General features: G+C 37.0%; 1 protein-coding gene and 1 non-coding gene across 2 annotated transcripts; one reads left to right on the plus strand and one right to left on the minus strand.

The window, feature by feature from the left end:
• Positions 1–3,887: 3,887 nt before the first annotated feature.
• On the minus strand, positions 3,888–14,275 carry LOC139736451 (monocarboxylate transporter 13-like). Its single transcript, XM_071647201.1, has 4 exons — positions 14,008–14,275; positions 6,495–6,635; positions 4,503–5,390; positions 3,888–4,030 (listed from the first exon to the last, which is right to left on the minus strand). The coding sequence occupies exons 1-4, from the start codon at positions 14,273–14,275 to the stop codon at positions 3,888–3,890; spliced, it is 1,440 nt and encodes a 479-aa protein (XP_071503302.1).
• On the plus strand, positions 6,931–7,004 carry Trnat-ggu (transfer RNA threonine (anticodon GGU)). Its single transcript has one exon. It is a non-coding gene; the product is annotated as a tRNA-Thr (tRNA).
• Positions 14,276–16,400: the final 2,125 nt, after the last annotated feature.

Genomic DNA, 16,400 nt, shown 5'->3' on the forward strand with positions numbered 1-16,400 from the left:
ACATGAAAAAAAAAAAAAAAACCTAAATTCAGTCCCGTCGTGCAAAGAGGGCGCTTTCCCGTTTTACTGGTATTTTACGGAAAAGTCTGATGTTAAATATAATTCAATTTAATTCAAATGATTTCATTTCCATATAAAGTAATACAAAGCAATATACGTAACGCTTACATGAGTACATGATATCTTAAGGAACTTTGAATCACATATAAATTAGACATGTAGAAACCTATACTTTTCTGAAAACAGCAGATTCTCAGCTTTCACATGATATATCAATATAACACAAATATTCGACAGCAACAGTGATTATCAACAGATTATTTAATCATCCTCAGATTGTGTTGGATTAACGAGACTATAGGGTAAGGAACGTTCGGAATAACGCCACAATACTAGATGCGAAACTATTTCATGTTTAACGAAACTGTTTCATGTTTTCAGTATTGTCTGTTTGTTTATTCTAACATATAATTATGCACACATACTACAATCACTTTCAAAATTGCAAAATCACTCTCCACCAATATTAATGAACGAAGACCTCTGAAACCTTTAATTATTGTACACACTCAGACACGAATTGACGCTATATAGGCCTATATACGCCATGCATAACCAGAACGTATACTAGTATATTGGGCAATGGAAATACACTTTACAATGTTTTTGAAGGTATTGTTTACCTTTGGGAACAGTGATTTTTAAAAATTTCATGATACGTGTAGGTCTGTTGTACCACAAAACATCCTATATAGCCTTAAATATAGGCCCTAAGGAGATAACTGTATTTTTCTCAATAAACGGTAACTGTAGACGGCTTATTCTTGAAACATTTTTATTATTTCAATTTCAATTTCAATTTATTTTCATATTTCTCGATGAAAAATTACATCAAATATAACAAAATTAAATGAAATACATGACATACATAGAATATTGCAAATATGTAAAACATAATAGTGGTCGATCTGTTCAGTTTGGAATCTGTGAATGAATGCTAAAGAAATATGAAGGAACCTACTTAAAAAGCGAGCTTGTTGAGCGTAGGTCCCGGTTAAAAACGAGTTTAAGATTGAGAAGGGGAGCACGGGTACAACAATGACCGGAACATAAGAGAAAAACAAAAAAAAAATAATAAAAAGTACAAATATACAGTTATATAACAAAATTCTTCTCTAGTGCAGGTTAGGGATCGGAAAAGCCACATGCTGTATATAGGCGGATGAACCATTGTCGTTCTGGCAATACAATATGACTTAATATAGTTATAATAACAATGATACCGTTCAGACAGTATTAGAAATGTGTACATTGCGTGTATTAAGAAGGGAACACATGCACCTGCAAATCCATTAAAAAAGACATCGAACAACCAGTTGCAGTGCAGTGAGAATGTGAAATACCAGCTGTTTTCTCGTCCCAGCTATCTTTAAAGAAGGAAAAATATACATAAACACAGTGATAGAATTTAAGGGCGCAAACAGCTGGGCTCTTAAAGTCTGGTTTTACATGACAACAACCCTGGAGTACAGTATAACGGGATAGTCCTGGACAGCACAAAACAGAATTTCAATGAGCTGATGTAGCGTAATTATTCAATAAATACTGTCTTAATTTGCATTTGAAGGATGATAGTGATAAACAACCTTTGAGTTCAGGGGGGAGGTCATTCCAGTATTTCGGTCCCGCATACATAATTGTTTTCATCGCGAAAATTGTGCGAGTACGTGGAAGGTGATAAGCGTCCCGTTGGCGGGTGGGATAATTGTGAACTGAGTAGTTTCTTTTGAACATGTGAAGAAAAACATCAGGAAGATCATTCGTTGAGTACTTTTTTTATACATGAAAATACCTAGATTGTAATCAAACAAATCAATCAATTTCAGAATTTTATTCTTGTGAAAAAATTCATTTGTATGAGATAAATATCCGGCGTTATTGATAATTCTGATGGCGCGTTTTTGATGAAGGAATAGCGAATCAAGTAAAAATTTGGACGAATTACCCCATGCTAGAATTCCATAGTTGAGGTAAGGGGAAATCATTGTTGAATATATAATTTGTAATATACGTATGGGGAAATTATATTTCAGCTTGTTTAAAATTCCAATGTTTCTGGACAAAATTTTACTTAAATAGTTAATATGGGTTTTCCAGGATAGATCACTATCAATGTAAAGTCCCAGAAACTTGATACTATCTACCTGGTTTAAATAGATACCATTGATCTTAACATAATCAGAAACAGAGTTCAGAGAATTGCTGAAAAGCATATAATGCGTCTTATCAATATTTAGTGACAACTTATTTGCGTGGATCCAGGACTGAACAAGTTTCAGTTCATTGTTTAACATATGTATAAGCGTGTTTGAGTTACGATGTGAAAGAAATAAATTTGTGTCGTCAGCAAAGCATATGAAAGAAAGAATCTGGGACGAATTTTGGAGGTCGTTTATGTACAGGATAAATAATAACGGGCCAAGTAGGGAACCCTGAGGGACACCACAAGAAGTTGTTTTCAATAGAGACTCATATCCATTTACATAAACATATTGCTTTCTATTAGTAAGGTAGTCTTTAAACCAATCTTGAGCTGTCCCACGAATGCCGTAATGGCTTAACTTATAAAGCAAAATATCATGGTCTATCGTATCAAACGCTTTCGAGAAGTCGAGAAAAACACCTATAGTATGGGAAGCGTCGTCTAAAGCATGTGCTACTTTATCAATGAGAGCTAACAAAGCGTGGGTTGTGCTATGCTGTTTTCTGAAACCAAACTGAAAATTCGAAAGAATATTGCAGTTGATAAGGAATCTAAGAGTTCGTTTGTGAACAAGCTTTTCTAAGATTTTTGAAATTGAAGTTAAAAGAGATATTGGACGATAATTGCTTACCGATTCTTCAGCACCCTTTTTGAATATGGGAACGATTCTAGCAATTTTCATCTTTTCAGGGACCTTTCCAGTCGACAAAGATTGATTAAAAATATAAGTAAGGGGAGTAATTATTTCAGTTATTATGTTTTTTAACAGAAAAACTGAAATTCCGTCATCACCTGTACTTTTCTTGTTATTTAGTTTGCGAACAATTTCTTTAATTTCTTCCTCAACAATGGGAACATTATATTAACTATTGTTCACATTTTGTATATTCAACAACACTTAACATCGATTTTACCGATTCAATTTTTTACAGTGGTTGTTTCTATCCTGAACTCACATTTTAGAACAATTTCAAAGCACTAATGCTGAGTTTTTGTTTCATCTGCATATGGTAAATTATGCCTTTGAAAATTAAAGATAATTATGTGATTCAAGTGTGATTCTGTTTCTTTCTATATCTGTTTCCAGAACACGTAATGATCAACTTAATGTGAGGAGATGATAGGGCAATAGCGTTCGCAAATAACAAATGATGATTTATCTCGTCAAGTCATTTAAAAAAAAAAAACATTATGCACGACAAAGCAAATCGACAAATCTGTCAAACTTCAGGTTTATGCCGCGCAATCAAGCAAGTCGATTAAGCATTCACTTTTTTATTTTGTTAAATTGACAAATAACTGTAGTTTTGTAACTTCTCTCTGTCACCATACCGCTATAGTCTGTGGTAAATGCTCTCTTTTTTTACGGTACTTACAGCCAAATTCGCAGCAAGCACTTTTACCAATACAAATCGTGGCAGCTGTGTATGCATGTGTAAGATTGAAAGACCACCTAAGTCCAGTACCAACTATTCCTTACACTCAAATTATTACGGTCTCATTAGGTTACTCAGAACAGCGGTGCATGTCACATCAAACTTGGAAGTGGACAATGCACATTCGCTCTGGACGAGAAATATCAACCCGACCCACGGGATGTTATAGTTTCCATGAAGGAGTCTGTTTACGAGCGTTCCTGCTGCCCTCTACGGCTTCGACAGCTGATGTACAAAAGATTGGATGTCATCAACAATACCACAAGAAGCTGTACGCCCCCAAGCATTAGAAACGAGGAGTTGTAGTTTCCATTTACCTCGAAAAGGCGTCCTAAAATGAGAAAAATATAGAAAATAGTTGACAAAACATATCTGTGTTTACATAACCTTTTGTTAGATTGCGAGTTAGAAAATGCTATAATAAAGATTTGTTGTAGTTTTCTTTTCCAGTGATCCAGTTAATATCAAATTAACCAAAACTTTAACATTCATAACTTTGAAAGGACTCTCCGATTTTTTTTTTCTGACTTCACCAGTGCTCCACTATTATTTCTCTATTCATTGAATCTACATGTACTAGTATATTTTAGGTTAATCCCCCTTTGATTTGTGACTCTGGGTTTGTTTGTTTGTTTTTTTGACAATCACCCTCGAATGAGAAAAAAAAGTCTTTTAGATGTTACAACATTACTTAGCACATCAATTATTTCATGGAGCTAAGCTGAACTTTAATGGCCTTCAGAGTGATTCTAATAATTCAGATGATATTTCCCTTTAATAAAAATTATCTACATGTATTTTACCTGTTGCATAGGCCGATACCGTTCTGCCGAGACCATTAAACACGTAGCCCCAGCCCACTGCGTTGGGGAATCTCTCGGGTCCAACAGTGCTGTGTAGAGTGGTCACACTCGCTGGAAAGAAGGCACCGGCCCCGGCACCTACCATAACTGAGCCAGCCATGAGCGTTCCGTACGTGGTGCATACCGGATCCAGAAGGAGCGCAGTGGCCATTATTGTCGACATTATCAGTAATACTTGGTTAGCCGTCAACCATTTCTTGTCGATGAAAAGTCCATGAGCGAGCTGAAAGACCACAAGGGATATGCCACCTGCCGAAGCAACAAAAGTGGCATCGAGGGGTTCGAAACCTTTCTCAATCACGTGTGGGATTAAGAAGATGAGCCAGCCAATAAATACGAACCGTCCGGCGAACTGAGCCAGTAGGATGAGAACTGTAGACAGATCCAAGAAAATGGATAGTCCCAAGAAGGAGAAAATTGTTGTCATCATGCTTGAAATTCTTCCACTAGAACCAGGCGTAGTAGCACTTCCTTGGTCGTCCTCTTGAAGGAGATATTCTCCTTCACTTGAACTTGCCGCTGGCCCGTTTTTTCCGTTTCTCCGCCTCCTCCATGTTCTCGGGTTTTTCTCCTCGTTTTCCTCGCTCTCTTTCTTGACAGGCTTAAAGAGCATGGCGCAGACGATCGAATGTAGGCAAAGACTTCCAAGTAGCAGGAAAGCTCCCCGCCAGCCGTAGATATCGACGAAAATCTGATAGAGCGGCGGGATTATCACTATGCCTAAACCCGATCCGCTGTATGTGATACCGTTGGCGATGCCGTAGTACTTATCGAAATACTGGGGAATGATGACCAACGAAGACACGTAGGTCATTCCGAAGCCTACACCTGTGTTGTCAAGGAAGATACAGTTTGAAATGAATTCAGAAATGTTTTTGGTCCTTCATTTGATTCATCACATACAGGAGAGAGTCAATCGGGTGCATAATTATTATAAAAAGAACTCAAAACCTTTTTGTTCAAGTAACTATAATATGCTTTCTTTCAATCGTGACTCTTTCAAAATGAAGCAATATTAAAGAAGGTCTTACCTTTCTGCGCCACGAGTGTCACTGTCTGACAATCAGACACACATTAAAAGACTCCATTATTATGATTATTATTGTTATTATCATTATTATTATTATTATCATTATTATTATTATTATTATCAACGCTGTCTGTTGCACTTTGCCACTGCTTTGTAAGCTGATGTAAATCTGAAGGGATGAGTTGTTTCTGAAAAAAGAACCAGAAATAAAGTTCAAAGAACTTAGTTTTAGCCACTAACTAATATTTATTGGGTTGCCATGATATCTGGACTCTGTTTTAATTATTGAAATATTTCATCTGGCATTGCATGTAATTCATCACGTAATCTGAATCATTAGACTGCGTAAGTGACAAAATAGAGATCATATATTGTATACTGCAGACGGTACTCCTTTCATTTCCATTTCTGAAACCATTGTCCTCGTCAGCGTTTGCTTATGTTGATGGTCTCCTGTATATCTGTTACATCAAGAGTTGCTTAATTTGTCTTTGAACGACAGATACACGGGATCTAATATATATATTTGCATAAATATCATGCATAGAATAATGCCTGTTTGTTTTCATTTTGCATTGTGTTAGAAAAAAAATGTTGGATATTTGAATTAATCATTTATTTGTTTTAACTGTCAGATTCAAATTATGCTGTGCTCAATTAGTTCGTTCAATTGACTTTGTCTTTCAAAGAAAAGGAAATTCAAAAATCAAATCAAATCAAATCAATCAATTATAGGAAATAAACAGCATAGCATATCTGCGTTTGTGTATAATGTAGATAACTATCAAAAGGCAAATGCAACCATCATATCGATCATCATATTATTTTGATGATGTTACGTAATGTTCCTGCGTATTTCTGCGTGGCAGCTAATTTGCGAAAAGTCGCAAAGAAAGGTTTACCGGATACGACGAGGCAAATTCCCGTTTCGGCCAGGGTAGACACTCCGAATAAAGCTATGATCCCGCTAGCTCCCATTATCCCTCCGATTACGGCTACGGTCCGATAGCCAATCAGGCGACAGAGTCCTCCCGTTACCAGGCCTGGAAAGACAGAGCAACCATTCCATATTATATTAAACCCATTTTCTTTGCTCAAAGTTTTCACTATTTATTGTTTGTTTCTGGTCAGTTTTCCCTCTCTTTGTTTCAATATACATTACAAAAAATAAAAAGCTGCATCGCTTCGGTGATCCCTCGCATTTATTCCAAAGTTGATTTACCTCCTTTTGGGTTTATGTCAGGTTAATGTGTGTGTGTGTGGCACACATACACATACTATAGCTTCTGACCACACGAGCAAAGAGAATTAAGGGTTTGGGACGAACACCGAACTAGGGCTTTCAATAGTTCAGTCGGTAGAGCACCGGTCTGGTAATCCGGAGGTTTCGGGTTCGAATCCCGATGAAAACCCATTTTCTTTGCTCAAAGTTTTCACTATTTATCATGTCTTTCTGGTCGGTTTTCCCTCTCTTTGTTTATATATATATATATATATATATATATATATATAACAGCAATTGGTTTCTGCTCGGAGTCCAAGAAAGTATAGATTAACAACAGTAGTTGTAATATGAAAACTCACGGAATTATTGTATTATTCATTGTTGTATGTTTGTTGTACGTTTTGCTGTACATTGTGCGAAGGCAATGAAGAAAAAAATATTCTGTGAACAACTTATATTTATGTTTGTACATGAATGTGCATGTACAATGATGATACAGAAACCAATAAATCAAATCAAATCAAATCAAATGTGTGTGTGTGTGTGTATATATATATATATATATATATATATATATATATATAATATCATATACGCATATATACATACGTAAATATTGTATTTATCTTAGCTCGTTTAAAGTATTCCGTATAGTTGGAATATATTTCTGTCTTTACTTTTTTATGTACTCCGAAGGGTACCGGAGGCATTAGACGTTTTGATATAGTCCCTCAATCCGTTAGTATATATCCCCATGTGTAATTCGATTGAAGTTTAATTGAAACATCAACAGGTTATGGTCTGAAACAGTCGTTTTCCTGGCATTTGCAGTTTTCCAAATCAGTCATCTTCATGCTCTAATGCTCTCTACTATTTTGAGAAAAAAATTCTGGATATCTATTCATAATTATATACAAGACATTTGCATAAAACAATAAACTATACGCTGATCATTTTTTCCAAACGTTTTTGTCCACTTTGCACTTATTTACGGTGAGTTGGCTCAGTCGGTAGCGCGTCTGCCTCACGATCACGCGGCCCGGGTTCGAACCCGAGTCTGGACTGAGCAATGTTGTGTGTTAACATACCGTCCCCTCTAGCAAAAGGCAAAACACTCTGTCCCTCGGATAGGACATAAAATGGAGAACCAGTGTATGAGAGAGTCACAGCTCATGCACGTAAAAGATCCCGCTTCATTCATTCATCGCAAAGAGCAGGGTGTCTAACCCGGTGAAGTGGTCCCACCCCACATCCAACTGGACCCCATGGAAGACCAGCTTAGTGTAGCTGAATATGGGCTATCCAGCCATCTTCACAGATGGAAAATGAACAACTACAACTTATTCTATTTTGACTATTCAAGGCTAGTTTGAAACTCATCTTTGTCAATCTTTGGTTAAATTATTGGATTATGTTGTGTGTGTGTGTGTGTGTGTGTGTGTGTGTGTTTGCCTACAGTGCCTCTTTGATTATTATCTGATTCATTTAAATGTTTTTGCTCTGTACAATTTGAAAATGTTTTGAAAAATTAGAAACTATTTGAAGAATGAACACAATATTCTAAATGAATATGTAACCATATAGATACGTTGCATGTAGTATGGTTTCGAAAGCTTTGAAACAGTGTGTATCTAATTAGAAAATGAAGATATTTTGTTTGTGTCTAATCAAAGAATGAACATAATATATATAGACATCTTACAGTGTCTCGAACCTTGTATTTATCTCTATGCTATAAAACGTTCTGTAAAAGTTTGCATGAAATTGAAGAATGCAAATATTCTGTATAAATCTGATTGATATCTGATTAAAGAATGAATAGTGAGATATTTTGAATGTGTCTCTTAACCATGAATAGTCTGCATTCACCTTCGTAAAAGTTTGAATTGAATTGATGAACGAACACACTTAGTTGTATGCTTTAAAAAAATTATAATAATTATACAAAATGAATGTGTGTGTAGGACAGGAGAGATGTACACGTCTCCCGGAAGCTGAACCACTGAAGAAGCTGAATATATTTTATATAGGACGATGGTTGAAAAAAAAAAAGATGGATATAGATCTTTCATATTACTTTCTTCTCATATTATCTGCGGTGTTTTGTCTAGAGTCAGAGATCCAAGAAATATAAAAGTGATGTCCCTTTAACTTGTTGGTCTGGCTCTGTATAACTTAGCTCTTGGCATTATCATCATCATCGTCATGTCAATCTCCTCAATCTTCAGACTTCTCTGCGAGCCATACACATTATTATGGAATTCAATATACGAAAAGTTGAATCAGCCGACGGCTAAACAGGCAAAGTATACGAACGCCACTCTCGCACGCGCACACACACACACACACACACACACACATTATTGTTATTGTTATTATTATTATTATTATTATTATTATTATTATTATTATTATCAATAGACTATTATTATATCAATGGCGGATCGGGGGGGGGGGAGGGGTAGCGCACCGGGCGCACCCCATTTAAAGAAAGAATGGAGGGGATGCGTGCACCCCCCCCCCCTTCAATTTTGTAAAGGCGCACTCCCCCCTCCCCCTTTACGGAATTCTGGATCCGCCCCTGTATATTGTCGTACTACAGCGCCATCACTATATAGCAAGACCTTGAATTCATAGGAGTAACAATAATTATGCGGATATTCCCGCATAAAAGTATGATTGCTGGTGAACCGACTGAAAGAGAAAAGCCCCTAAAATGGGTGGGTTTCCTGATGCATTATTATCATTCTGAAACCAAAGATCTCTTTCTTTTCTCCTTTTTTTCCATTATGCTTTGTTGGCTGGCCGTATATAGTTTGTATTCATTGTTGGTGCGTGGGGTCGGACTTGGAATGAATCAAAAGATAATCTCAGTCTACTTCTTCTGTAGGGCTAAAGTCCAACTGAAACACCAAAGGTGCTGAGCACGCATCTGTGCTTCACTACCGACTTCTACCATAACAGTCATCATATTCTGAGAGAATGCAATTTGCTTTTGTATAGTTTGTAGGGTCGTTGCATTTCATGGATTATGCAATTTGCGTCAGAATTGTAATGCTCGAGAAATTACAAGAATCATGTTGTGTCTGCTCCTAGCAAGTATCTTCAGCAAACGCGTGGCTCTTGTATGTTATGTCTTACCCTATGTTAATATTTGCTTTTCCTCAGGTTTCAGCGTTCATGCTTGCGTACAATATTGTTATTACACTATAGTACTCATACTTTGAATTCGTTATGAACTTGATTGTAGATAATAAGAAATGCTCTTATATCTTGTGTCTTTACAGTATATGCTAGTTTTCACTCAGTTCCAATTCTCCTTCCTTTGTTTTTTCCCCTTTTTCTTTCTATTTTCTTTTACTTCTTTTGCCCTTTTTACCTTGTTATTTTAGCTTTCATATGCCATTTAGTTTTGTAATAAATATACTTGGTGTCTTATCTCCACTGCAAAACGAATTCACATTGGAATTTTTTCATGAAACCCGCGGTTACAAGCTTTGCTTTTGCGGTTCCTTCATATTTGACAGTACGTTACTGAGAATTGTCTTTTAAGGTATATGCTGACACACTTTTTAGCCATGATACACTTTATATCATATCTTTTATCTGGCTTGTCTGTATCTATTTTTTGTTTCGTATAGATGTCAAGTGAAATATGAATATAAACGTGCTGGAACTGTTCACTGTGTCTCGAGTGTAAGACCGGTGCAGTTTCAGTAATTCAATTCAATTAAAGACATTATCTATCATTTGCAGATGAAACAATCAGGTTACAATCAAGTTAATCAGTAATCAATGTTAAGTATAGTATACAAAATTTAAACAATAGTTACAATAAGATTGTTTTTATAATTATTAGGTAATAATTAGGTAATTCAGGTAATTCAGGTAATAATAAACAGTCTGCAGCTTTGGTTTATTGAAGAAAATAGTGATATCTCCTTGCATTTCAGGTTTTAATGCGTAATTTTTCTATGGTATGATGTTTTATGATACAATATTGACCTACACTGTCATAATGTACATCAAATGTGATAACTCGAATATTTTGTAAATCACTGCTCCCAATGGTAAACAATATTTTTAATGTAATAGAGCATATCAACGGGACCTATACCGAGCTATGTGGTCGATGACACGCATACACATGCACACACATAAAAATCACCCCAGATTTTTATTGAAACTAGCGACCTGTGTTATTTTTAGAGATTGATAACTTATTAGAACACTAAAAATTTCACGTTGCAAGTTTGATTTCACTTCTACCCATGAGCATTAAGATTACATGTTTATCTCATAACATTTTTTTAGCGTCTTTGAAAGGAAAAGAAAAAGACGTATAAGATTGTGATCATTCTGGTTTCAGATTAAACCATTCAATGGCGACAAGATCTTATTAATGAAGTTATTGTATCAGTGGTCTGCAAAGTTTGCTAAGCACTTTCAGGGTTGCGTTTATGGGTAAATCATTTAATACAGCATGTCGAATGAATAGCAGTGTACTCTCATCCTAGTTAAGAAATATCGCTTGCGATAATATCAGATGATATTTATCATCTTGACCATGTTGATATAGGAAATAGTAAATTAACTTTGCCGACAGTAAATCACAGTCTTCAATAATAAAAAATGTGTGTACCTATGGGACCATAGGCCTTATATTGTAATCAATTTATGTCAATAATTTAGGCATACATGATTGTACTAGTGAGGGAATTCATTAATTGACATGAAGGTCGATGACATGACCTTTACCTGAAAAAAAAAGCAATGAACAAAAACTGAATATCCTTCTTCAAAGTGTTTTGACTTGGTCGAAAAGAAATCATCATGCCATTCAGCGGAGAAAAATCAAGTACCGCGTTTGTAACTATTCGTGCTAAAATCAGACTTATACAGTAGTTTATTTTCGAACTATTCATAACTTTCCTGAAAAGATCTTATTCAAGGAAATGCCGTGGTATTGTGATAGACTTGGAATCGACTGAAGTTGCTACGAAGTAACTAGCATAACACAAAGAAATATAGATGTTTAAAGAAAGCAATCAGAGCTGCCGTTTATACCTTGATGGTTCTACAACATACATGAAGTTCTATATTACCCCAGTTGGACTACTGTTCATAAATTTGGTCTTGTATACATATCAATCCCAGAACGACAACACGTTCAGAACAGAGTAGCAAGAGTACTAATGATTAAAATAGTTGACATCTATCTGAATTTAAAGATAGATGTTTATATAGAAAACGCTTTGAATAAAATAATTGAATAATCAAACGATGCATATCCAAATACATAAATTCGCGACAACGCGCAAGTCAGAAAGACTTTATTTCAACCAACTTATATTTGCAACTAAGGCAAGACAACCGAAAATACGGTTAATGTATTTGACGGTGCAAAAATTTTCAGACTAAATGTTATAGTTCCAGTTCTCATTTGTCTGTGGGCGGTTGGGAAGTAGGCTCGATTATAAAAGCTGGCTTATGTCACTTCAGTTTTACAAAAGGCTGTTTCCGCTGTGCATCGTATACGTGCACTCCGACTCAATTCAATCTAGTTATTTTTATTTCCTGCATCGTAAAATCCACATGAAAAAAAAAAAAGCAAAGAAGAAATCGCCGGGGCAAAATTTCCAGTAAGTGTCTAAAAAAAGACACAAACAAACAAACAAATAAACAAACAAAAAACAACAACAACAAAACAAAACAAAACAAAAACAATACCAAAAAAAAAAAACCCGGTTTACTTTGCTGACTTTAGGGTTTCTCGCGTTTTTGACAGAATAACTCCTTTTAATCTAAAATACAAAGTTTTTGAAATAACTTTAGTTAGTTATTACTTTTGAAGGCCCGTTTCTTCACGTTGTAAGATTGATTTTTCTATTTTTCTCCTATGAGGTATATGTAAAAAGGCGCACAGTTAATGTCCAATATCAGTCGCTGTTGCTTCAGAACATACTTTGACATATTCATGGATAAAATGTTCTTAATGGGTGTGCCTAAACTTATAGTTAAATCCCGTTTTCCCTTCACAATGGTTGCCATAACTTGTCATGGAGTTGTCAGTTTGATGACGTGAGTTGATCACACCGTAACCTCAGTTAATTTTCATACTGCATGGAGTTACGATTATAAACACTAGTATACCACTGAAATCATTGAAAACTTTAATATTCTGTAACTTTTATGGGCACATATTTCATGTAAAGTATTTTAATTTGTTTATTTCCTTTTACTCTCTTCATTCAAGTCAACTTTAAAGTGCATGTGAATCTTACTTTAAAAAAAAAAAAAAACGTTTTGTTTTTGTTTTCAGCACCTCACTCAAGTGGCACACGTGATGAGATGCATGGTTTTGATATGCCTTCTGGAACATGAGGCCGAAAATTTTAGCTTCTTCGAGCAGACTTTATGAGGAATGATGGTTTCCATGAAAACATGACGGTGATAAAACACATGACATAACCGGTTACGTTACATTTGGAATTGTCTTTATCAATCAAATTCAAAGTCTAGCATTCGTAAAATATATACTTGTAAGCCTAAAATCATCAGAATGTCATCAGCATTTCCGGACTCTGAAAATCATTGTTCAGCTTACAGAGGCAGTTAAAAACATATTCTTCATAACTCGGTCTTCAAAGGATTAGCTTGAAGGGATGGTATAGTTTTCGTTGAGATAGAGGATTCAGATTTTTACTTTTGCATCACAGGATAACGAGAAATCACTTATTTTAATGTTAAAGAGCACACGATACCTAAGAGGAATTTAAAGTTTATTTAATGAAAATCGGTTTGAAATGACTGAGAAATCCAAAAACAAAGTAAAACATAGGAGTCCTAATAACAGGTGGGCACCACCTTTTAGTGGTACCGCTTTATTTTTGGATATCTCAGTCATCTCAAAACCAATTTTTATCGAATGATATTTGAATTCCTCTTAAAATTGTGTGCTCTTTTATATTTCGTGAGAGGTTTCTCATTATCTCTCAAAAAAGTTGGAAACCTGAAGCTCCATATCAACCAAAACTACTAGTATAAATCATCCTTTTAAATGTGATTCAAGAAAGAATGATTATGACGATTATCAAAACGAAAGTGGTAACGGTGAATTGCACCTATAATGTTGAACAATCATCATTGTCCATTAGTATCATACTTCTCCGTCATCGATTGAATGTTACCTGTGAAATCTCCAGCTGTCGTGAATAGCGAGCTCACCGCTCCCACCTCGGCCTCCCCGGTCCCGAACTCCGCGCAGAGTATGGGCAAGAAGACGCCCGGGCATTTCGACACTCCTTGCCGAAGTACGAAGACCAGCATGGATCCCAGGACGACGACCCAAGCCCATCCGCCATCTCGAGTTCGTCGTCGCTCTCCCGTAATGCTCGACTTACCACCATTTTCTTCCTCGAGATTTCTTGGAGGGGAGCTTTGACTCGTCATGGCCATTTCAGCACCATCTTCGGCATACTATACAGCGGAGGCCTGCAGCTATAAGCGTTGAAATTCACGGTCGAATTCCTCCTCCCACGTTTATGTTCAACAAAAACGCACCAACACACATCGGTACAGTGCATCAAAAAGCGAATGTTTTACTGGCTCATTATGACCACACAAAAAAAAAGAAAAGAAAAAGAATGAAGTCTGAATGAGGCAACAATGTTTCACGAAATTTCTTGCGGTATAGACCATTCACATGACAGTTTTGGAAAATAATTACTACCCGAAAACTACTATTCATCACTGACCCAGTTCGGACCCTCCCCAGTGTGCACGGGCCGACATTGGGCTGAATGGGTTGCATATTTGGAAGTACATGTATACATATTGTATCATGCAGTATGAAAAGAAATGCGGACTTTTTTTACATCGAGCGAGAAGAGAGCGAATTGTTGACATTCGTGTGGGCGTAATATCAAAGAGGCCATTGGAGAAATTCGCCTACCCATGTCTAGTCTCGGACCAGAAGGTGAAAAGGCGATATTTTTAATCTCAACGGGGGCCTTGATTTTATAGGAAGAAAGGAACTTGTTGAAAAAAAAAAAAAAAAAGCTTCTGTCCTCAACCAGACCAAGTCGCTTTATGAGGCGAGTTTCAAGTCGTCCTCGAGCCGTAGGCCTTAGTTAAATGTGCTTCCGAAAAATATTCTGCTCCCAACTTTCTATCATCGCTATACGTTTCAAGTCTGAATTCCTTGTAGCAAACGGCCCAGACATAGTCAAATGCCGAGCGATTACAATACCCTGAAAGATATGCCTATCTATAGTTTGAGTAGTAGCATATTTTTGCATCTGGAGGGTTGTGTGTTCTGACATCTTTGCTGGCTGTCTTCATCCAAGGAGTTACCAGTATGTTGCTCCTTGCTTCATCTTCCAGCACGAACAGTTTAGCTACAACACTGAATTGTCCTTGTCATCAATATATCCAGCCGATATATTCAACGGAAAATGTGATATATTCTCGTCTGCTTTCATCTTCTCTGATTTGAGAAGGCGAGATTTCATAACTAGCCTTCTCACCTTTTCGGACCTGAAAAGGTAACTATAGAAGACGAGATTTCGGATCTCATCTTGTCGCCTTTAGTTCTCGAACCCCATGACGAGTCAAGTAGAAAGATCTAGAATATTTGCCTTCTCGCCTATACTCGGACCCCAAAATTCGAGAAGGCGGGAGATTATTCTCGAATTTTCGATGGCGCTTAAGTAAAATAGTGTGTCATATACCAGCGGTCTCGTAATATCATAATGTTTTCACCTCTTTCTCAAAGTGTCCTCCAAATATCATCTTAATCTGCTTCTCTGTTTCCCACTTTCTACCGCCCATGTGGGTGTATTTGTGTGCATGATTATAGTGTAAACATTATGTGCATGCAGAGAGAGAGAGAGAGAGAGAGAAGGGGAAGAGATTTATGTTCAGCAAAATTATTTATTGTAAGCATTATTGGTATGGAGATGCATGCGCATGGGTGTGAATGCATGTGTGCGTGTGTAATCGCGGTATGTAAGAGACGCATGGTGGTGGTGATGGTGGATCGGGGGGGGGGGGGGCTGGGGAGGGAAGGTAAATTGAGTGATTATTTCAGTATGCAGTGGATTTTTTGTTTTAAGGACGTTCCTCAGTTGAGTTTGTGCGCATCCTAGCTGCGCAGGTGTCAGTGACGTAACAAAGAGCGTAGAAGCGCACGCACGAGTGATGAGCTGCTGAGCTAGCTGAGCTGAGCAGCTGCTAGTAGATCGAGCTAGAGTGTGGTATGTGTACGTACGGATACCCGACAGCTCCCCACCGCGGCCGCGTCGGGCAGCGAGCCGCGCTGGGCGGCCTCGCTCGGCTCGCGTGCCGACTGTACGCGTTACAATCTGTACATACCACGTAAAGTTCAGCGGTCCGAGCCGCATATACATGGTCATTATAGCACAACACTGATTGACGAAATCGCGAAGCTTGGAAGTGGAACAGAGCTGTTTCCATTTTCAATCCATAGATCTGTTTTGTGACATGAAGTTCATAATCCGGTCATCAACATGGTAAAGTCGAGTGCTAAGGTACCAAGGGCCTATAGGCCCTAGTCGGGGTC

This window comes from Diadema antillarum, unplaced genomic scaffold (genome assembly GCF_040938485.1).
Source record: "Diadema antillarum isolate AM-2024a unplaced genomic scaffold, OU_Dant_1.0 seq00000648_RagTag, whole genome shotgun sequence".
Lineage (NCBI taxonomy): Eukaryota > Metazoa > Echinodermata > Echinoidea > Diadematoida > Diadematidae > Diadema > Diadema antillarum.